General features: G+C 36.4%; 2 protein-coding genes across 5 annotated transcripts in view; one reads left to right on the plus strand and one right to left on the minus strand.

The window, feature by feature from the left end:
- The window catches only part of LOC148674824 (ezrin-like), a 35,598-nt gene extending 33,616 nt beyond the window's left edge, over nt 1–1,982 (plus strand). For all 3 annotated transcript variants that reach the window (XM_088625500.1, XM_088625499.1, XM_088625501.1), the window contains exon 14: nt 420–1,982. In XM_088625500.1, coding sequence (XP_088481626.1) covers nt 420–584 — 165 coding nt within the window. In that variant the 3' untranslated portion in view covers nt 585–1,982. The remainder of the gene's footprint in view (nt 1–419) is intronic.
- Nucleotides 1,983–5,380: 3,398 nt separating this feature from the next.
- On the minus strand, nt 5,381–24,257 carry sytl3 (synaptotagmin-like 3). Of its 2 annotated transcripts, none has more exons than XM_088625497.1 (16): nt 24,171–24,257; nt 20,828–21,358; nt 19,238–19,453; nt 18,932–18,999; nt 17,325–17,376; nt 16,619–16,691; nt 15,973–16,045; nt 15,443–15,564; nt 12,368–12,487; nt 12,001–12,179; nt 11,544–11,646; nt 10,623–10,793; nt 9,293–9,401; nt 8,357–8,465; nt 8,046–8,251; nt 5,381–7,063 (listed from the first exon to the last, which is right to left on the minus strand). In XM_088625497.1, exons 2-16 carry the CDS (start codon nt 20,923–20,925, stop codon nt 6,945–6,947), a joined length of 1,818 nt encoding a protein of 605 aa, XP_088481623.1. In that variant the 5' UTR covers nt 20,926–21,358; nt 24,171–24,257; the 3' UTR covers nt 5,381–6,944. The 2 variants fall into 2 exon arrangements, with proteins under 2 accessions (XP_088481623.1, XP_088481622.1); XM_088625496.1 differs by having other exon boundaries at nt 5,381–7,066.
- Nucleotides 24,258–24,267: the final 10 nt, after the last annotated feature.

Genomic DNA, 24,267 nt, shown 5'->3' on the forward strand with positions numbered 1-24,267 from the left:
CATCTAAAAGGTATAGATACATATGCATATATACATGTATATATTATTTCATATTTATATTTCTTGGCGTGAGAATATCCTTTATATTTAAAATTGATAAACTTAATTTACATTCATAAAGTATACAAATATACAATTCATTAAATTATACAATTCTTAGTTTTATCTTTATTTGACAAAATATAGCTGCACATAACATTAATCCTTCTAATTTCTCCCATCTCCCAGCTCATTCTGATTCCTTGTTCTATGTGTTTCACATTTACTGTTCAAAAGATGCAGATCATTTATCATAATGTATCACAATTTGAGAGTTACTGTATGGGTTTTTCTCTTTCCGTGACGGACAACTGTCACGTAAGAAGCCCTCTTCTCGACCTGGTGTTCTTTCTTCTGATTAAGATTTTTTCTCCCCCTAGGCTTTAAGTTCAGAGCTTGCCCAGGCCAGAGATGACACTATGAAGACCCAGAACGATCTGATCCACACCGAGAACGTGAGGGCTGGCCGCGATAAGTACAAAACGCTGCGACAGATCCGGCAAGGCAACACCAAGCAGAGGATCGACGAGTTTGAGGCTTTGTAAAGCCGTTGAGGGCAGCAACAGGCCCCCAGGAAAGTGCGCAGATCTCCAACCTTTCCAATTTCTGAGTGGTCACTGTAGGAGCTTCTCGAACTTCCTAGATCCGTAACCACTACTCATCATCTGCATTAAGAGAACAATTTTCCAGTACAAATGCAAACCAGCTTTGGTGATAATGGGCACATATGGGCTTATAATTGATTGATTGCACAATCTTGTGTTGAAATTGTATATCATTTCGGTGCCAAACCTTGTTTTGCATATTTTAGGAACAATCTAAATCTTAATGCTATATCTGTTTTTGATGGGGGGGTTAGTTTTAAACGTAATTCACGTTAAAGACAAATAGTGTGCCATAAAATAAGTAGAATCTGAAAGCTATTGCTGAGCAGCAGAGTAGCATTCTGTAATGTACACAATGATTTTCTGTGTGTACTATAAATCCATTGTTTAATGTCTTTTCGTTGGATTGAAACTGGAGTTTGAAAAGGGTGATGTCTTTGCAGAGACCACTCAGAATAAGATGAGAAGCAAGCAGTATAAACCTATTATTCATTACCTATATGTGCAAGAGAGTGTACAAGGTTTTTTTTCCCATTATGTTTGAACACACTTCCATCCATATATTTAATATTGAGATAACAGATAATCATTAATAGATTAGTATTTATATATGGGTTATACCAAGAGAAATAAATGGGTATTTCATCTTGCTTTGTATATTTTTGCTATCTTACTACAATATTAAAGCTGTATAATAAAGTTCCTCTATCAACCAAATTAATTATAGTTTTGTTTTACGTATACTTTAGATCACTTAAAGAAATTTGTAAATTATTACTTTTTTAAATAAAATATTCAACCTGCATGTAACTCTTTATATACATTTAGCAAATTTCTAGTTAGGTTTCTGATTGTTTTTGCAATTTAATGTATCAGCGTTTCGGGGGGAAAAAAGACTACAAAACTGAAGGCTTCATATACTTTTTTTTCACCTTTTTGCACATGACTAATCATTGTTCAGTAACGAGAGAGCAATGCAAAAGACACTTTTGAAAATCGGATTTGTACGTCTACCAACACAAAGAGACATGTAGATGCATATAGGGAGGAGCGTGTGTACTGACTAATAGCACTGACAAGCCTTCTTGGATGTTAGCTGAAATGCTTTCCCCCTAATTGATTCTGTCGTGAAGATTGAGAATGACACAATGCTGTCTTTTCATTGTTTGGCTAATTTACCCTTTTTGAAAATGGTGTAGTTACAGAAAATGTAAGCACTGTCACAAAAGTACAGGCAGCACTGCTTTCCTACTGTACTGTGTTACTTGTATCTAAACATGACAAATGTTTTAATAAGCTGTTCTTTGATATATTGGCAATAAAGATCTGCAAGAAAAATGTCTGGATTAATCTCATAGGCTTTAGTTCTATAGAGTGCAATTGAACTTCCTGATTTGGAAATCAAGGCAGCAGACGAGTTACAAAACTGGCAGCTTTAACTTGCACATGAGGGTTCTTAAGAATTCAGTGGATCTGTGGAAGTTCAGAATTTTTTAGATTTCTGTTGTGAGTTTGGTTTATACGTGTTCTGTTACTGTAATTTAACATTACAGCCCTCATTAACAAGACGAGTTAAGCTTTTCTAAGAAGGTATGTCCACACTGATTCTTTTAAATTGTATTATTTTACCTCAGAAGCAAATTGGACCTTTTCACATTTAGGGGTTTAGTTGATTATTGATTGTAGACATTTTTTTATTCAATCATTTTATAGGTTGACAATCTTAAAATATATAATCTAAGATAAATCCTTTCCATTGAATTTTGTTTTCAGGATTTTTTTTTTTACCGTGGAGCAGATATTATTGATTTTATTTTAGATATTATACAGCAAAAAAAACATTAGGTACTGACTAAAACAAAGGTCTTTTATTGCTTTCTTTAGTTAATTTGAGCAGGCGGCATGGTGTCTGGAAGAACACTCGGAGATTGCCCAGCTCTCTGCATCACCCAACTGTTATTCTTACAGCTATTCACCCTAATGTGCAACTGGGTATGATCAGCTAACCGTCTTCAAACACTCTTTCATGTTGCCTCTTTCTGGCTGGTTCCAAGCCTGTTTAAGCGACATCTGCCCCAGTGGCTTGAAGGTTGCCGGTTCAAGTCCCGAGGCCGGCAGAGGAATCCTACTCTGTTGGGCCCCTGAGCAAGGCCCTTAACCCTAGTTGCTCCAGGGGTGCCGTATAAATAGCTGACAGTGCGCTCTGACCCCAAGCTTCTCTCTCCCCGTCTGTGTGCCTGTGTGTCTCATGGAAAGCAAGCTGGGGTATGCGAAAATACAAATTCCTAATGCAAGAAAGTGTATATGGCTAATAAAGGGATCTTATCTAAGCTAAGCACAGACACAAAATGTCTGAACCTGTGGGTGCTCTTGGTGTGAGCAGGATTACTACTGTAATTTAAACATTTTGTGACTGTATACTGCTTGTGATAGAACTTTAATATAATGTAGTTTAATATTCCTGAGTGCTGAGCAGAAATATGCATTTTGTTAATGATAAGAAATTGCTATTACTGAAGTGCTGCTTGTAAAAATCATAACATCTAAAGCTTGCTGTTAACAGTAATAAAGTAAAAGATATTTTTAGTGTCATAAGTACATTTTTACTATCTAAATATGCATTATTTGAACAGAAGCTGAGATACCTAAAATATACTTAAATACAAATAACTACACTTATTAACACTTAATTTGCTTTAATCATTAATTTATCATTGTAGCACAACATGAAAGTGAGATTTTCAGTCAACACACTTTAGAACATTATTGTTTACCAATTTCATATTATTTAAATCTAAATGAACTCAAATTTAACTTTTTGAATAATTGACTGCATTTGTTTCTGATGGTCTTACACATCAGGGCTTCTGGCAAACACTTGTTTAAAAGCAATCTGTAAAGGGGATGTGTGAGATATAGATGTTAAAAAGACTATAGAAATATAGACCTAATATATTAGGTAGTGCATTGAAAAGAAAAAATCATAGAGGGTAAGCCATACAATGCATATTTAATCAAAACTACTCTGGAATAGCATGTTGCATGAAAGGTGTTTTCATGGTATTTCAGATGCATTTTATGAGGTAATCATAAGTCCAATTTATTCCTGTGAAAAATAAGACTTAAATAGTGTTTGGTTATCGAATTATTATTATAAAGAGTTTGATTCTAGTCCAGCCTGCATTCTATGGGGAGTTTGTGTGTTCTGTCTATGACCATATGGGTTTTTGCTTGATGCACATATTTCCTCCCACATCCCCAAAGACATGCTGGTCAGGTGAACAGGTGCCTCTATATGTGTTTACTGCCAAGTACAACACAAAAACTCTGAGGATCACTCCCAGGATCCAAGAGTCGTGAGGCGGTAACATTAACTGACACCCCACCACGCAATCCTGCCATTAAATCTATAAGGATAAAACATCAGACGTTATGCTAATATGCGATCGCATATATTATTATTGTTCGTTTGTAGAAGTGGTCTATCTAGAAATAAAGACCTATCTTCAAATTATAGATTTATATTAAAGTAAACTGTAGCAGAGCAGGTGTTGGGAGAACGGGTGAATCACCAAGGGGCAGGGCTATCTCATTTAGGCGAGTCACATAATTCTCACGATGAAATCACTGATGAATTAGGTGCAGCTGGAGACTTTAGCTCCCTACAGCGTAAAAGCAGTTCCTGAGGCAGTCGGCCGTTGTTCTTTTACAGGAACTCACAGTTAAGAAGAAGCATCTTGCACAACAAATTAGGAGAAAGTTTATAGTGGAATAAGACTGATAGCAGCCTCGGTCGTTTTCCGGGTCGGGACGCCGGTAAATAAGAAGACGGTTAATGAGCGTACCCAGCCAGCCGGAATCGACCGAGAGAGGTTCTTGCCACTGCTATCCGGGAAAGAGATGGTTACGGTTCTTGTGGACAGCCCTTGCCACACACGTAAACCTAAATTATAAATCGGGTGTCGTGGTCTGGCTTCACCTCTAGCAATAAAATACTAGCTATTGTGTACTAAAATGTTTAGATTTACTTGATTTCGTGGTGATGTTTTGACGGTGACTAATAGACTGGTTGGTTTTGTTCATCTTTAGATTAACTGACAAACTGGTACATGTTGTAGTCAGGTTTGTTTACGTTTTGAGCACAAAATTTTATAACTGTTCTCATTTATAGTGATTGGGTTAACAAATGAACGAGAAAATCCTGTTTAAAAGGCAAAGGAAAGTTATCTAAGTTCTCTGAGGTTTTGTTGAGTCATTTGTGGTCACCAGCAGGAATATTTCAAAACTCTGTAACTGGAAATGGGACCGTCAAATCTATCTGCACCATCAAGCTTATCTGCACTTTGAAATTAAATGAAGACGAATTTGGTTTTTCAAGAATCGAAATGTTTGCATTCAGATTCTTACATTAAAGTAGTACAGTAGTACATTAAAAATGTTTAAATACAATAGCGTTTCTTTTGTGGATTGTGCAAATCTTAGACCTTTCCTTTAGCATGCCATTAGTAACTCGGGATGTTAGCAAATGTAGCGCTTCTAGTTTCACAATATACTTGTTTCCACATATTTTAAAATGAAATACTAATATTCCTTGCAATTTCATGCTGTTTTTGGCTATCTCATTATCTTAAACGGCCTTTTCTTCAGTGCTGTTTAAATTACCTTTAAAAGAAACTAAAACATCATCTTTCCTGCAGTGGGAACGTTTCATCCCCTATTAATTCAATTTATGTCCATGAACTATATGTCCTTTATTAAGTAAAAAAAAATGCAATTTCCATCTGCATGTACACTTGCCCCTATGTTGGTCTGCATTATCTGTCTAGCTTGTTCTAATAATTGCTTGAGGAATTTCATCTGGCTGATGTGCATCAGAATTAAATACAGGATTTTTCAGTCTGCGTTGTATTTTCTGTTTTAGACCATCATTGGCTTTTGTGTTTGACTCGGGAAACTTACTGGAAATTTCCAGGAAGTGGTTTGTAGAGTAATTATGTGAATACCTTTGTCCACAGAACCTAGCCCTTTTTTGCAATTAATATCTTACATATCCAGAGTTTCAGAGTGTGATGAATAATGGCACAACCTGTTTCCCTGAGCCAGTATATCACTTAAGGAGTGCACATTTCAGTGATTTGCCGCTGCTGGCTTTTGGAACTCCTCAGGCTTCTAAGATGTACTGGTGGTCCCCTTTCAGAGAAGCCTGCTCAGTCCCAAAAAACAGTCCTTCACAGAGATAAGTCCCCAAAGATCTTCAGTTCCTCTTCTCCCGTGGTACAACTCTTCAGTCCTCTATTTCACTGAGGGAACTGAAACAGATGAATTCCTGATAGTCTCCTGAATCCTCCATCACTCAGTGTTTCTTAAGGCAGCTTCCAGTAAGTTCTGAACAGCAAAAAGGAACCCTGCGATTTATAGTATTCTGTAGTATATAAGCACAGACCGCAGTGGTCCCCCATATCCTAATTTCAAAAGTTTGGGTGTACATACATTTTCAATGACAAAACATCCTTAAACTTGATTTATTAATACAAGCATGGGTTGAAGGAAATGCTGTCAAACAAAAGCCAGAGTCGAAGGAGAAGACAATGTGAGTTTTCAATCCGATTCCTCGTTAAAAGGCTGATATGACTCAACAAAACTGTGAACCCTTAAATTCCAATCAGAATGTTTTGAAAATAGAGGCTTATTTGGCCAAGTATTTTCCTTTCTCTCTATATAGGATCAGTTATTTTGTCCAGAAGTATTCATACTCATAAGAAATGTTCTATACTGTGGTGTTACAGTTATGTTAAATAATTGTAATGCAGAACAAATTAAAACTGATCTAGATCTCTTTTTCCAAGAAGTTGACACTACTGGAAAATACACTATCCCCAAATCCTCAAACTTTCAAAAACTTATTTTATGAGCCCTGTTGAAGAATTTCCTTAATTTTTTCCTGAAGGAAGAAAAGTTATTTTGAAGTAGACTAAAAACATTTATGCTTCAATTAGAATAAAAATGGCCTAAAATGCAGAATACAATCTGAAATAATCTTGGGTGTTACATAGCAAGTTGACCAACATATTACATTCAACACTGGGAAAGAAAATATATGATGAAACACAATTCATACGTTCTTCTCAATGTACAAATTTACAGATGTATAATATCTCAATTTCATTACATTTCAGGACAAATTTACAAAACATTTATTTTCTTTAAATTCTGTGCTGGTCAGCCAATACTTTGTATATGGAGTTCAAAATGCAAGCTTGGGTGACTGTCCTTGGGGGGGGGGGCTGGTGGAAAAATGAGTTACATCTTTGTCATGTTCACATTAGGCTGAATGATCAAGGTGAAGTCATGCCAAGTGTTGGGTCTCCTCAGTAACTGTTGCCAAGGCAGCCCTGAAGAAAAAGACATGCCGGCAGTATCTGCTAAAGGAAAATATCGCGTCAACATTTACCCACAACATCCTGAGAAGGTTTTTCACAGAAGCTTGCAAAGGGAGGTGATAAAACACTTATCTAACAAGCTACCTCTCATTCTAACAGTGTTGCAATTAAATGTAACCAAAGGTGAACAGAATGTATTACATCTGTTTCAATCACGTTAGGTGTAACCATTAGTGTTAATATACTTTAATTCAACAACAACAGCCGTTTCTTTCAAGGAATGGCTGGATGGGATCCTTGGATCAATAACTACTAACTACAAAAGCTAGATAGTAATTAAGCTGTAAATAAAATGAGAGCGCACAACATTCTGTCTGAGCAAGTCATATTTCGTTAAAGATAGCGGTCTCAGGAAACGCTTTAACCTTTCTGGAACAGCATTTAAAAATAGGGGAAAATAAATGTTTAATTTGTACAGTAAGTGTCTTGATGCTCCCAATATTATTGCCAGCATTATCATAATGTTCATATATTTTCACAGAAGAGATTTTAACTGGTTTCGTACAGCTGAATGCACAACAGTAGAAAACACTAGTCAATATGTGTTTCTATTTTATTGCCTTTACAATCTTGGATTTCAACAATTTTGTCTGCTTTAAGAATATAAGATGATTCAAGACCAGAACTGCTCATAAGCAAAGTCACGGCCCCACAATGTGTGTCTGTGTCTCCTTGGAGAAAAGCTGGGGTATGCGAAAAAAGACGAATTCCTAATGCAAGAAATTGTACAGGGATAATAAAGAAACATTATTATTATTATTATTATTATTATTATTATTATTATATTATTATTATTATTATTATTACTTGCATTAAAAAAGTGTGGATATTTAGGTCAGACATGTTTTTGAGATTGCAGTGTTGTCTTAAGTGCTAGTCTAACTTCTAACTCTGTGTAGTTGGGTTTTTGAATGTGTAATCTTTATCTGCGGTCAGGGAATGACAGGTTATCCAAAGTTACCTTTCTCTAATCGGACTCCCCCCAGGAAACGATCAGGGCGGCCAAACGGAGCACTATCCCAGACAGAGAGCTCCAGGCTGGAGTCCATCACCTCAGCCTGGTAAATACCACTGAATACCATTGGGTGATTCCACTGGGGGCAGGCCTTCCTCTTCGATAAAGGGGTTTTCTGTTTTATCTCTCTTCCTCCCGGCAGAATGAGACACCTGCACATCAACCACCACATGTTGTCAACAGGAAGTCACTCCTCTTAACAAACCATAAAAGACATACCACAAAAGCTCAGCAAGTATTATATTATATTTTTTTACCCTTTGACAAATGAGTTGACAGTCCCATCTGGCCTCAAGGAAGGGAGGTTTTTGGCTCCAATTATAAGAACGCTCAGCTGACCAAGATCGGTCATCTGAATTTGGTTTTCTGTGTGTAAAGAGAGCGATCAGATTAAATGAAGAACCCCTGATAGGGACACTCTCACGGTTGCAGCATTGCTGTTTGGAGTATGGGCTATTTTACTAGTTAACTGTAACAAGGATTGTCTAAGAGGCAGCATAAAATGTTGGGCAAGTTGTGCCAGGGTTATGCGATTGAGAGTGTTAGCTTATTCCTGGATTTCTGCACAAAAATTACCAATTTAAGTGATTGTGATCTTGCAGTACTGTCAAGGAGAACTGCATATCTCCACCAGTCGATCCTAACCTACCACCTACAGGCATTGAGGGAATTGCAATGGACAAAATAGCAGATGCTTCTGACAAGTGTAATGTTACAAAGGAAAGCATGTGTAGTCCTCGTGCTATGTGGCTTTAAGGGGCTCACAGTGATAAAGTCAAGTTGACTGAAATTTGGAGGCTCCGGTTTAAAAAGATGACAACAATGCTGATTTCCCATTACAAAAGCTATTATAGTACTACTGTGTATTTGTAAATTGACTATAAAAAATCTCTTGAATTAAGTTTTGCTGCTTAGGCCAACTTCAAAGTAATCACTTAGTGAAAACTGCAGGTATCGGACAGGAAGTGAATCATCATTACAGTGCTAAAATTACCAAAGGTTATGTGCAGTTCTAAAAGAAACATCTGTCAACAAAAGATATATATAGCTTCTTAATCTTTATATAATCTTAAAATGTCTTCTTATGTCATTTCAGCCTTCTATTATTTAAACTGATACTTGACCAGATATATTAAAATACACCAGTTTGCAATGACAGTTAGTCTGGAAGAAGAAATAATTTCATAATTTACCTTCCTTTCCAAAGTGAATGCCAGAGCCTTGTGGCAGTGAACTGAACTTGACTTTTATCACGAGTTCTCCATTGTATTGCTCTGGAACACATTCTTCATACCTGTCAGGCTGGTCAGAGATAACCACTTTAACCAAGTAATCAGATCTAAAAGAAGCAGGATCTTCTCTGAGCTGTAGCGGTTTATGTCTTCAACAAAATTCAGAGGAAGCTGAGTAATGATTATACTTTTGAAAATAGATAGCACATGAGGAAGTGATTTTAGGTTGGGGCTAAATTTAATCAAATGAACAGTGGACTTTTCACACTATATACTGTAAGTAATATTACAGTACTAACACTGAAATGAACTAATTATCAGGGGTTTGATATAGAGCTATGGTAGGGAAGTAAAGGTTAGCGGTTTGGCTCTTCCCTGGTGATTAGAAGAAGCCCTAATTTGTTCGAAATAATGCATCACAATCTCGATACCTAGAAGGGGGAGTAATGATCAGGCCTGGGAAACCCAGAGGTTTATTAAAGTCCCCTAGGAGTTTTTGTTTTTCTTTAGTCTGTGCCCACACGGTCAACTGTGTTGTACTATGCAGGCACAGAGGAGTCAACTGCAATATCATTTTGTAAAGTGGTCTGTGAAAAATTGTGAATTGTAAATAATAGATTTATTGATATTGTATAATCAAATATTATCCAAAAACAATTACTAGAAAACATCTGTTTTGGTTTTCCTAACTATGCAGTACCCTTTAAACGTCTCAGTAGTTTAAACCACTGTAAATATATTATTTATCTTATTCAGAGAAAGGATTATAAAAAAAGTGTACAGCTCCATTCCTAGACAACTGCAGTCCAGTAGTTGTTATAGGTCTCTTTGTAACTTAAGCTCCTTAAGAACTGAGTAAAAGTACTAATTCAGTTATTCCAATAATTAGGTAGTGCATGGTTACCTACAGACCTCCAGAACTGCAATCTGAACCACTAAGGCACACATTTAAAGAAAGAATAAATACCAGCAGAGCTTAGGGATTTATAGCTAATGTGAGGTACTCAAATATTCTCTGAGCTTTTTCATAAAAGAGCTATTTCATTTAAAAGAAGCTAATATGTAGACGCATTATCTTCCTAATTGCAAAATCAAGTCCAGTGTACTCGGGGACAACTGTAGTTTGTGCAAAAGTAGTAAAACAAGGCACAGTGATAACAAAACCATTACTTTTAGGTCACTATTCTACAACAAATTGTTGTATTAAGCTGAGTAATTAAATGAGGAGTGAGAAAAGTGATGTGGTGGTCTGTATTATGGTGTAAAAGCAAAGTTAAGTATTCGGGGTTACCTTGGAACTGAGCTGGTACCAGATGTGGGATTGAGTGGAGTTGTCCTCGAATTTCCAGCAATCCAGAGAGATGAGGACCTCTCCCAGGAATACCTTGCGCTTCAGTGTTCCAGAGTGCCAGAGGGAAGCCTGTAGAGTTCTTGTTTCCAGTTGGGAACGCTCTATGTTGTACTGTTTTAAGTCACAGGAGGTGCAAAAGAATTTGTCAGACAACAAAAAGAAATGAGGCAATTCTAACTGGGCATAACGAATTCTTACCATGATGATGCTTTTCTCACCTTTTATATCTGATGAATGGTGTTGTATATTTCTGCAACCAGAATGTTATAAATGAAACAAATGATCTGAATGATTTCAGCTCTGTGTGAGATCTCGGGAACGGTAAATAGAGGGGGTCTGGTTTAATGACTGAGGGTGACAAAGAATTCCATACTGTATGTGTATTTGGTTTCTTTCCTAGCTGACAAAATGGCAGCCTGACTGTAAGGACAAGGCTGAAGAAACACCTCATATTTGTGAAAAATGATCCAGGGAGTGGCTGCAATGGTATAGAGGGGAAGTGGGGGAAAAGGGACGTTCAAAGGGATGTCCAGAAGGTGAGAGGTGTGTGTGTGTGTGTGTGTGTGTGTGTGTGTGTGTGTGTGTGTGTGTGTGTGTGTGTGGAAGAGAGGAAATGGACGGTATTAGAAATTAACCTCAATCCTGAACCTCTCTTAACTCATCAGATGCAATGATGTGGTTGAAAAACAACAACAAAATGTTTCCCAAAAGGCAATTAAAACTAAAGATGACTAGACTTGACAACTTAAGCTTACTAATTTTAATGATTTTGACAACATTTTAGTAAAATATGAGGCTATTCATCAAACTTTAACTACACAATCTACATATTACATGACTATCAATGGGAAATCTCCTTACTCTAAAAGTCTCATTAAAAACTGGGTCCACTGTGTTCTTCTTCACTGCCGTCTTCAATTTACTGTGAGGAGACTTGTCTGGAAGAAGGTAGATCTTGACATACCTGCGTATCACAGAAGAGGCATTTGAAGGTGCAAGAAAATTATAATATGCTTCATTTTATATTAATTTAAAGACCTGCAAACTAATAAGTAGTTACAAGCTAAGCACTTAAACAGGAATTTCTTCGATTTCATATGTTATTTACTCATTTACTTCCAAAAACAGGAACTTTCTTTTGGCTCTGGGGATTCTTTGTTTTTTTCTGTAGACTCAACACTTACTGTAGGCTTCCAGGTTACTCATTCCAGCCTTAATTTAAACTCAAGATTAATTTTCCTAATTCTGGATCCAAGATTGAATATAGTAATAAAACTTTTAAAAACACATTTTGCAAACTGCACACTTGTTAACTTACGGATTGCACCTTTTCCTCTTTGTATCGCCATAGGCCAGGTTTTTACATGCTCTAATGGAGATTTCTAAACAGGAGAGTTTGAAATTATACGCAATGGACAGCTCAATCTCGCCCGTTACACTGGCTTTGTCGAAGTTTCCAAGTTCTGTGCAAGTGCTGCTGATACTGCATATACTTTCCTAAATATGAGACATGAAAAGAGGACATAATAATAAATTAACCATCTTTTAACAATGAAACAAATCAAACCTTAGATAAAAAAAACAGCATGCACTCTGTTCTAGAAGTAGCATACTGTATATTCTGGGGGGTTTTCTCACAGTGTTTTTCCAATGTCTGGATATAAGCACTTTTAACAAGAACTGACCCGTTTCTTTCCTTCTGAGTAGAGATGGCTTGTAGGTCTGCCTTCATTTACATTTGACTTTAAATCTTCCTTATTGTTGGTCTTCTTTGACAGGATGGGAAGGCTGGGAACTTTCGTCAACTGTGACAAAAAGAGCGTATCATCCAAGATAGTTCATTTACATGAAATTCTAGCATGCAATTAAAGGAAATACTGTAAAATTTGCTGCCAAGAACCTAGATTCAGTAATGTTAGAACAATGTAAGAATATAAGAAAGATTACACGAGAAGTGCCCATTCGACTCATGTACTGTAGCTCATTAAGTAGTTGATCTAAGGATCTTATTTAGCCAATAGCTTTCTTCAGAAAAGAGCTATCAGCTTCAACCATATCACTGGGTAGCTTGTTCCATGTACCCTCAATAACAATTCTCAAATTATCAAAGATCAATTATAATTAAGATAATTATCAATCAATTTACATTATTACATAAATTGTATAGATATTTTGTCATTGATTACCTGTTATATTTCTGCTGCATAAATATGCAAAAAATATGAATACACTTATGGGGAAGCTGGTGAGTCACCCAGGTCTTTTTACTCAGTGATGACATTTGTGAATTTTTTTCATTTATAAACCCACCACCCCAACACACTTTTTATCCCCAGGACTATTAAAGACAGCTTTTCCATCCTACAGGATCATCCCTCCATCGGGGCCCTCTTTTCTGACCACCCCCTTGCAACAGAGCTCACTGTATCACCTGCAAGTACATATCTAACACCACACTCATTTAAGGCCCCTCAGGACAGTTCTGGATCACTCGGATGACATCTTGTACTGTACCTCCAGCAACCTTATTTACTGTATCTAATACACTTCTGACATGAACTGGGAACTGACATGAAATGTTTGTTTTGTAATAAATGTCATTTTTGTAAACTGATAAAAGTATATTTGACTTTTTACTACAGACAGTACATGTGATTGTAATAAAGTTACTGTGGGAAGAATGAAGGAAATAAAGCATGATGATCACTTATCCACAAGTACCTCTCACAAGGAGGGGTTGAAAAGGAAATTACAAGAAAAACTGTGTCCGCAGACCACAATCAACAGGCACAGAGGGAAATAAAGTAGCTTGAAAAACAAAAGTGGTCATCACAGGTAAAGAAAAGCATTACAACATGAGCAGAGCAATTATTTTAAAGTCTAGGGTGACCAAAAAACAGCTATCAGTTATCTCCAACAACATACAGTAATATGATGGAGAAAACTACAGTACATTTCAAAACACCTTTATAAAGAAAAAGTTACTAGAATTGACATTATCCTGAAAAACAAAATGGACTCTGAACTTCAATATTCACAGTAGCAGATGTTATGTGAGCAGAAAGGTAGGAAATTGTATAATGTCAAATTGTAAATCTTGGGTGCATAAATGTAAAGAAATTGTGTTATTTTTACAGTGTAGGGAGTAGCTATAGTGTAGATCCAGTATTGTTTCATTCTTAAAACTAATTCAATATGTTCAGGAGGGAACATTTATATATAATTGTCATAAAATAAATTACACAGCCATTTACATTGGGGAATCAGGAAGGAGACTCGGAGACCGCTTCAGAGAACATTTTAGAGCTGTGAAGATTAAAGATTTCTCCAAGCCTATTGTTTCTCATTTCATCTCTGATGGCCATGATCACACTAATCTCTCCGGCTGTATTCTCAAAGATGGGATTCCTAACTCCCACATCAGAAAGACTACAGAAACTAAAATTATCCTGCAGCTAGGATCACACCTTTCCCCTTCTCTCAACGACAGACTAATTTCCTTCTAAATTCTCTCTGTTCATTGTAGGTTTCATTTCACACCTCTCTTCACACCTCCTGATTGGCCTATCTTTCTGTCCCCTGCCCCCGCCTCTCGCTCCTCCTCTCTCCCAGCTTTTGTTCTCCCACTACATTACCTTTGCTTACTGCCCTGTCTTTCTCACACCTGAAGAAGGCTCCATGGCCAAAACATTGTTTTCTTTCTTCTCTTTTCAGCATGGAATAAACCTATTACTTGTTCCTTTGCAGCCTACGTATGCTGATGCAGCTACCCACCTGAACATATTTATAGACTGCTTTTTTATTGTAGGAAAATTTTAATGAGTGTTTCTTTAAATGTGTAATATACCAGTATTAGTTGTTTGCAAATGCGGTTAACTATTTCCTCACCAAGAAGACATTTTCAGCTCTGGTGTTCTATTAACACTGAGGAATTGGAGGTTGCTTTTTCACCTTGAAAAACACAGTGTTCTGAAAATTAAATTTTTTAAATGACTGGCATTGTTGGAAGTCGAATATGATAAGTAAATTAATCTGTTAATTGAAGATTCCCGTCTACGAATCACATTCAAGAAAAGGGATCTCGCACGATCAATGCATTTCTAAGGACATCAGGAAAAATCTATGTAAAACATGCAAAGCATTGAATCTGTTAACTATAAATTAACTGTGCTTAAATCTTAAATACTCCCTGGGACATGAAGCAAGGAAGAAAAATCTAATTGGAAATGCACATGATAAACTTCTACTTCTGTACTTCCTCGGAAGACCAAAGAATCCTATTCTTCTTCAAGCAAGCCTGTGTTTTGCATTACTGAACACTGATCACATCTTAAGACAATCATATTATTATTTCTGTGGGAACATTTGGAAATTTGCACACGAAATGGAGTTTGTAACAGAAGTTTGGGAGGGATGACAACAACCAAACTCAATCAGACTCTGCTGTCGGTAATTAGCAACCACTCCCGATGTCATTTCCTCTCCTACAACACTATAAATACTGTATGTGTCCCTCGCATACACCTTTTTGCATCCCACCTCCACCCCTTGGGGGTCCTGGCCTCCTCGTCCTCTGGCCAGGAGGTTAGATCACAGCCAAGTGGATTAAGCCACATTTTGACTAAACGCTCCATAATCCTTTCAGGCACTTTATTCTTGGGTGTTTTTTGTTTTGCGTTATGCAATTCACTAGGAATAACAAGTCCAGCGGTTCTTTTGAACATCATGAATGCGCTTGGATGTCTCGTTCCCTCTCTTACCGGTGCTGGCTTGTTGATGGCTGGGTCGGACAAACTCCTGCGCTCCTTCCTGGGGCTCTCCCCATAGTCCGCGGTCAGGAGGGAGCGGTCCACTGTCACGTCATTCTGAGATTTGGAGAGTTCTGAAGCCAAGCGAACAAAGAACACTATTCTAATGCGACACTGAACACTTCACATTGCTTTTTTTGTGTGTGAGATCTAACGAAGCAAGATTCCCACAAGCCAGAAAGGGAGTGAATGGACATACTGTAGGCTGTACTTTCATTTAAATTTACAGTATACTCTTAGAAATGTAAATATACTCTTATTTGTTGGTCTTTAAGAATGGGATATCTTAATGATACAGATCTAATTAAATTAGTTACTGTAATTTACTAGAGTTTAACTATTGGGATTACTTGCCAAAATGAATGATTGTTTACTAAACACAGTTGTCAGTATGCATCATTAACAAGGTGTTGAAATGTCTGCATGACAATGTGACGAGAGCCATTCAAAAATAAAGACATGTACGGTAGAAAAGCTCTTACTTTTCATGTGCGTGGTGAGTGATAGGAAGAGGTTTTCTACTGATCTAGTGAATCCTTTTGAATTCTGAAGTCCCTGCAAGATTCGGAATATTGAACAAATTAAGATTTGTTTAGATTTTATAGTACTCCATTATTCAGTAGCCTAAACTAGATCATGCCACAAGACAGAGATCAAATCACTTTGGCATAATGCTATTGGTTTATTAACTGAATTTATTATTTATACTGAATAAAATGCAGTACTGGTAAACTGCTTGTCTGTTGTCCTTAATATGATAAGCACAAAAAAATCTTTAGGAATCATTGTGCTTTCATATTTTACTTTACTAATAGTGGGGGGGGTGGAACTACATTTCAAAACCAAGACCTTCTCATTTCTTAATATGGCGATTGACTAGAATGATTTGAGAAGCAAATTTGAAAATAAAAATGGAATGGAAGGCATTGTGATATACAGTGTAAGGCTATTTCAAATGTAGGAAGTATAAAGTGAGGCATAAACCAGTTATAATTAATTTCATTAATTTAAATAATTGACTGTATTTTGGAATTAGCATTATATAACAGTTATTTTAATTAAATATTAAGTATACATAATGTATTAAGCAGCTTAATACATAACATATTTAGTTTGTCAATATCTTACTCCAGTTTTGCTCAAGTAAATGGATGTGTCTTCCAGAAATGGTGGTGGAGTAGGAGGGACAATGGATATATTACTGAAAAAAAAAACACAATAGGACATTTCAGTTCCTACATGTATTGAGTTAAAAATCAATACTATTTGTCTTAGTTACAGAGATGAAGATTCTTTGTAGTTTTCTCTGTAGATAAGAGAAAACATGTACATCTGGTTGGTAACATCAGGTGTTAATGGGCATTGACAGCCCAGATTTAAACACTGCCTTATCTAGGACTGCTCACAACAGTGCAATTTTTAGAACTTGTCTACATGGATTTCACCTCTATATTACAATAGAGAACTGCACCTGCTATAGCAGTGTCCCCAGTCTAACAGCAGCAATCTGGTTCACCCATCCCAGTATCTACCAGCCCTTGCCTTAGTTTTTGAGATCTGAAGAAGTAAGCCTAGAAAATAGTAATGCAATGCTTTCTTAAAGTAGGAAGCTCTACACATTGAATTTACAAATAGCCCCCTTCCACAAGCATCATGTAACACTGATAGCAGACTTTTTCTGTCCAGAAATACCAGTTTTACTGTAGCAATGATATACCCTCTTCCCAGAAACTGTGATTAGTACTAAGTGATTAACATGAAGGAGGTAGATTTGCTTTATTTAATGCAGTTCTTAGAGTTAATAGAGTAGATATTGTAACTTCATTTGACTTACCTTAATCTCTGATAGGACTTTAATAGCTTTTCGCCAACCGTCTCCTGCTTGTCTGCGAGATCAGAGAAGTGATTTACAGATTCATTATCCAAATGGATTCATTTCTGGATAAATTTCATTACTGTTGTTATGAAGAGAAGACATTTTTTTAAATAAGCCTGATAAATGCTATTTCACATGGAAGGAAGAGGTGGTGTTTCTGTACATTCTGTATGCTTATTTACAAGAAGAGATTTTTTATCCATATTGGGTGATGTTGCACTGTGCAGCATTATAATGACCCAAAACAAACAGCCAAGTAGTAACCGAGTAGTTTTTCAGGAGGGAAAAAAAGAAACCTTTGACAGCTCATGTCAAACTCTCGATTTTAAATCCAATTCTGCACATATTCTACATTCCGAAGAAATAATAATAACCCACGAATGGGCAAAAACGCCAAAGTGGCTGCAGCAAAGGCTTGGAAAAGCACCTAAAATGCTCATGCAGTGCTCAGTGAGCTCAATTAATGCCTCCAAAGCAAAAGCAGCCACATACTAACTTACATTCTTTCACAATTTAAAGTGAATGTATCTCAGTACCTATTGTCACTTAAAATCGCTGTTTAATTAAAACAAAGCTTAAGCCTCTTAACTGCAATTTTGTCTTCAAATAGCTCATTGCTCTAGATTAAGCTTTGGCAGTGTTAGATGAGATTTTCATTTGGAATGTCAGACAAATACCATAATTAAATTGAATTAAACAGTGCTCAAAATGTATACAAACTTACAATGTAGCAGCAAAGCACATAATTAAACTAGGAGTTAAGTTTTATTATAGATTTCTAATCTTTCTGTTGGCTTGACCAGTGAATAAACCCAGGCCTCTGCATAAACTACTGTACATGTCCTGTGTCTGGACTTTAACTTTTAGTTATAGATGCCCAGCCACTGACATCTCTGTGTCTGCACATCAGGCACCATAAATGATCCCAGCAGCAGGCCCTGGAAAATCATCCAAAAAATGACCAACCAAAAAGGAAAGAGGAGTTTGAATGTTCTCCTCATGTTTGCATGGGTTTCCTCTGAGTGCTTCAGTTTCCTCCTACAGTCCGAAGACGGACGGGAAAATTGGCCCTGCTGTGAGTGTGTGTGTGTGTCTGTGTGTGCCCTGCAATGGACTGGCATGCTGTTCAGGGTGTATCCTGTCTTGTGTTTATTGCTTGCTCCGGCACCCTCACAATCCATGAAATGGAAGAAGTGGTTAGAAAATGGATGGATGAAAATGGATGGATGAAAATTTTATAGATATGTTTAGATGTTTAACTCCTGTTTAGATGTTTTATAATTCCTGTCTTTGTGATTCTTGATTGTACAATCAGCCATTGGTATCAAAGCAAATTTCATATGCTATTACTTGTTTGGTTTGATATGCATGTTTATGTATTGTATTAATAAACTGTGTTTTTAAAATATGGGCTGATATTACTTGTCATTCTGACTGATTGATCATTAATAACCACATTAAAATTTTAATATAGTGGGAGTAAATTAATCCATCGCATCTCTACATAATTAAAAGACCAAATTACTACATTATTACTGTTTACTGCGTTAAAAAAATAAACAAACCTGCTTCGATGGGAAATTTCTTTGCTCTTTCTTCCAAGAACCATTCGCCAGATCTTATTTTAACTTCTCTGCAGGGGGAAAAAAAGAGTTGTCGTTTGTCTTTTTTGTTGTGTTGTAGTTTTAATTTAGGGGATTAAGTGTGAATACAATTAATACGTTTAAGAACAGGAAGGGCTGTTCGTAATAGAACTCGTCAGAATCACTTTCCGTGGATGTCTTGTGAAACCTCTAACTGTTGGTGACGAGGCTGTATTAGTTCCTTGACTTTATTCATATTGGCCAGCTGCGCATTTTAACTGAGCTCACCTGTACGCGTAGCAGACTGTGCATTTCCAGACTCTGGCAGTGATGGCGATGCGACATTTGCTGCAGATGCGGTGGCTGCATCCTTTGCATACGGCCCCGCAGTTCCATAGCTTCCCCAGGGGCCTCTGACAGCGGGCGCAGCTCTTCTCGCTGTAATGCTGGGAGAAGCTCTTTGCACCCTTTCGACGTAGCTCCTGAAGTTCCGACTTCAGTTTTCTGGAAAAGTAAATTCCTAAATTTTTCACTTCATCGCACACCCCGTTCAATTACGCACGAAATTGTTTGAGATTAGTTTTTCAGGAATTGATGTAATTTTATTTCACGACAGGAATGAGGAAGAACGTTGGGTAATTAACATACTCTCCTCAGCCCTATTACAAATACTTTATGGTGTAAATTGCTCTTTTCTAAACATAACATTTTGAGATACTGTGTGCTTCTGATAATAAAAATGTGTAAATGTATTTCCTTTTTTCAGTGACATGTTAATAATGATATACTTGTATCATGAAGAATACTGACAAGATCAGGTCATTCTTATCTCTTTCCAATCTATACCTTTTCTCACACAGCCCCAACTGCTGCAATGCTCTCTTTGTTTGTGTTACTGGTCAACCTATTTTAGGATTACAGCTGGTATTCTAGTTCAATGCAACTGACAATTCTTACTAGTAAAAAAGAACATATGAAGTCTATCCTGGCCTCTCTGCAATGCCTTAAAGATAAAAAATATATATTATTTACATTCAGAGCACTTCATTTTTTCCAATTAGAGTGCACAGCTGAAATAAGTTTTTTGATGTTTGTCTGCTAGATTTTTTTCTTGGGAGGATTTATGAGTCTTATTGGATAAATTTCAACTGATAATAATGATCGAACCTAATTTTAGCTTAATTGTTAAAAACAAGCATAATATTCACTTAATGATTTAAACAATTTTCTGATGAAGTTCATACCTTTGTATTTCTATTTGCTTAATTGACCCATAAATTAAACTATAACAGTTTCTGAAATTATATATCACCTACAGGTAGAGACTAGAGGTACTGTAGATACAGTGTTGTTAATCTTGGTCATTATGTAATTTCTCATTACAGTATATCTGGCTTTTTATAGAGCTTCTACTGAGGAGTAAGTTCAACCAAAAGTGTGCAATAGTTAAGGATAACATCTGACAACTAAGGCTTGATTTGGAGAGGTGCAGGTTTTAAGTAAGCTTTAAACAACCAATATAAAAAAACAATACTCCAATGAATGCGTTTGCTTAAAGTAATTTAAAGATCATATGAAACATTAAACTGAATACCCATCATCCCTTGAGGACAATAGTTAATTACTTAATTGATCAATAACTTACAAATGTTTCTAATCTTTAGGAACCGGTGGTAGAGACCTACTACTTACTAGACTGGGGCTCTTGTGAATCAGGGGTGAAACATTTGGTTTTATAGTTATTGACATTTTTCTATTTCCTCAAATACTAAATTCTTTCCATCAGTAACAGCAATATTAATTTTATTAACATTTTATTTTCTGTTGCGCATGATTTTATCAGACAGAACTCCAGATAAACCAATAAAAATCATTTACCTGATCCTCTCTTCTTCCAATGCACGGAGAATCTTATCTCTCTGGAGCACTTCCAGAACCTTCTCCCTTTCCAGTTCCTTCAGGAAACTTAAGTCCATGTTTCCAGCAAGTGAATTATATTTCTGGTTGTGTATATATATATTTTTGTTTTGAAAGAATGATACACAGATTTATAATTACAAAGGTGAAAAAAGGCACAGGATTTTTTTCTGAAAATTGCAGAGAGCCTTCTCATTGGAACAATATAAATGCAGAGTGAAAGACATCTTCTTTATACCAAGGATTTGAATTTTGTAAAGTTCCTTTTGAAGTTAGGTGTGAAGTTCTTTGTGTTCTTATACTCTTACAGATGAGAGATCTCATTTTCTGCCACAAACAGCTGCCCAGCTCCACATAGTTCTGGAAAGATGATGCTTCCTCCAAAGGTGGTATTTCTGAAAGCCAAATAAGCTTTCGTTTACAGGCAGACTAGGGCATTTTCTAGTCCTGATTTGTTTCTGAAGATGGAGAAATCTGCCACCATGTCAAGACCTTAAAAAATAAAAAAATATAGAAAGGAAATATTGCTTTCTGAAGGAAATATAAAAGTGCATCAGGCACTTTAATCAGCAGTCTCATAATAGTACCTCAGGATAGAAGGAGAGGAAGCTGGCTTTTGTTTGCTGCATTGATTTTGTAATGATGTGGTCATTTGGCCCATTAAAGAGAAGGTACCCAGCTCCGGATCTTTGCCATAGATTCCATTATCACACACTCACTGCCTTAATGGATAAGAAATGCCTGTCCTCTGTTCAAAATTGTAATTCATGAATGTCATTCAATGAACAAGAGTCTTATCATTCTCCCTCCAGTTTTATGAAAAGAGACAGAAGTAAAACAATTTCAGATTATTTTGCATTAATTTCCGTTCACAATACCTTTAACAGGCACACATTGACACCATAATTGTGAGCTATGTAAATACGTACTCATGAAAAGGACCAGTCTTATCAAGCACTGTGATTCCTCCCATGCAAAGGGAAGATAAAAGCTCCCTTGACTTATCTTTGTGTACCATGATTCAACACAAAATGAGAGCTTTCACAATTACATTTCATGCTCTTTAACCCTGGCCTTCAAGTTTGTATTTGGTCAGTGGAAGAAAAAACAGATATAACAGACAGCACTGGAAATTTGGTGTCAAAGTTTAACATTTTGAAAATGTTGCTATAATATACTGTAGAAAACATCACAGAAACATTCCAAGTTAAAATTTAATTTGATCTTTTCATCATGGCATGATGCTCAATTTTCTTGATTGGATTCAGTATAAATGAGGGTAGGAATGCTTCTATAGCCAGAGTAAAATCCTAAAGTGCATAAGATAAAATCATATATTATCTATTACTTCTACTATTCTCTTCCTTACTGAGGTCAAGAGTAAGTTTACACTTGGGGTGGCAACCTTCAACCATTTCTTTATATTTAGAAATGTTGCATGGGAATTAGCAGCTTCATGTAAAGTTCAACTGCAGTTGCAACAGTATTATACTTAGAGGCTACCACAGAACTAGTCCTTCTTTTAGAAAAGCCTTTTAACAGAATCAAGGCTGAACAGGGAGAAAGGCTTTTCTAGGTAGAGAAGAGTTGACTAAATGAGCATTTAGGCGGACCTGCTGTCAAGAAAGGCACATAAACAAAATGACAAGAACTGCAGTGCAGCATAACAGATTTGATTTATTCCTATCTCACAGTCCTGGTGTATAGTTCAGTGGGACTGATGCATAGAGGGTGCTAGCAAGCAACACCAAATATTGTCCTCATAAATGCAACCTGCTAATATTGTGTTCTTTTCTTACATCTCCCAGTTTCAATCCAGTATTCAGCCGCTTGCATTATTTTCAAATTTTGTTGCTTTAAGGCTGGCAGTCATGACACTTTTTAAGGTAGCAATTAATATCGGCTATAAACGCATACTGTATGTTTTATTAAACAATGCTTTTGAAATTAGTTTTTTACATTCGTTTTTCAGTCAAGGTTTTTAAGACCTTTATTAAGCAATATTAGGATACAACAAGGCAAAAGAAAGATGAGCATCATGCAGTTTACTCACATAATCGAAAGACCGAAACACATTTTTATTTCTATTCATAGATATTTTGCTGGAAGGGTAGTGTCTCATCTGATGAAGAAAGCTGAGACTCTGAAGTCATAATGCAAACTGTGAAACTGTGAACAGTCATTTTGCACAATATTTCTACTACGGGGAGAGGTTTAAACTAGAAACCACAGCTTACAGCCTGCTTAACAGATTTATTTAATGGTGTGAGAACAATTTAGAACCCTGCCATAAAGGAAAAAGAAAAACATCTAAGGCTGCAATCTTACAAAATGGTCTGAGATGCATTATGAAAACAAAAATGAAAAACAAATCATGTACCTAATAATATACCATAATCATATACAGTACAATATACTGTATATACAGTATTATACAGTCTATAGCATGTTTTCTCTTAATCCTTTTCATGCATTGCAAATAAAGGAACTCTTTTAAAGACAACAAGGCTGCTATACTGATCCTGGAATGTAAATTCTTATATACATAGAATGCAGACACTAACTTGGTAAACCTAATATACATACTGAATTGTCTTATTTAAGTACTGACATATACTGTATGCCCTTACTGTGGCAAGGGCATAGAGTTTAGTAAGTATCATGGAAACTAATAAAATCCACGGATTGAAATGAACAAATCTGATTTAAACAAACATAAAAAGAAAGATCGACTCAGACAAGCCGTTGCCTTCTATGAAGAAGTACACAAAACAGCTACTTTTGTACTACTTCAGTGGCCAGTCCAGTCCAAAAATGTGCTTTATCTGTTATTTAATTGGTAATGAGCACCTTCAATTCCATGAATATCCTGCTGGCTGTAATGAAGGACAGCGATGAAGTGAAGTTGAAGAAAGAAATACAGAGTATCCCCATTTAATACTAAAAATGATCCTATCAGGGTGCTTAGCCAATCACAGAAATTTAATTTCCTATTAGAGTACTGTGGTCAAAATTTCACTCAATGGCAGCCTCAAAGTCCTTTTATCAGACAAAAGTTATTTATGTACAACTGATGAACAGTGTCTGCACCCTGCCAGACATACAGAACAATATACAGTAAGTCATTTCAATAATCCTTAATTGTGATATGAGTGAGTTGAACACTTTTTCCAGCAGCTTCTTTTTTATTTGAGCTGCCTTTGAAAACAATCTTCAAAATGGTCATATCAAACACAAACTATCGGGTCAATCAAACTAGTTTACTCGTAGAAGATGTCTTTTTAGGAAAATATTAAAAGCTTACCTTTTAGCTGTACTGAAGATCAAAAACATTCTGTACTGAGCAGCCCCTGTGGGAGATCTTTTGGTTTAAAAAAAGCTATGCAGGGAAGTGCACGTCA

This window comes from Lepisosteus platostomus, chromosome 3 (genome assembly GCF_059453375.1).
Source record: "Lepisosteus platostomus isolate fLepPlt1 chromosome 3, fLepPlt1.hap1, whole genome shotgun sequence".
Taxonomy (NCBI): domain Eukaryota; kingdom Metazoa; phylum Chordata; class Actinopteri; order Semionotiformes; family Lepisosteidae; genus Lepisosteus; species Lepisosteus platostomus.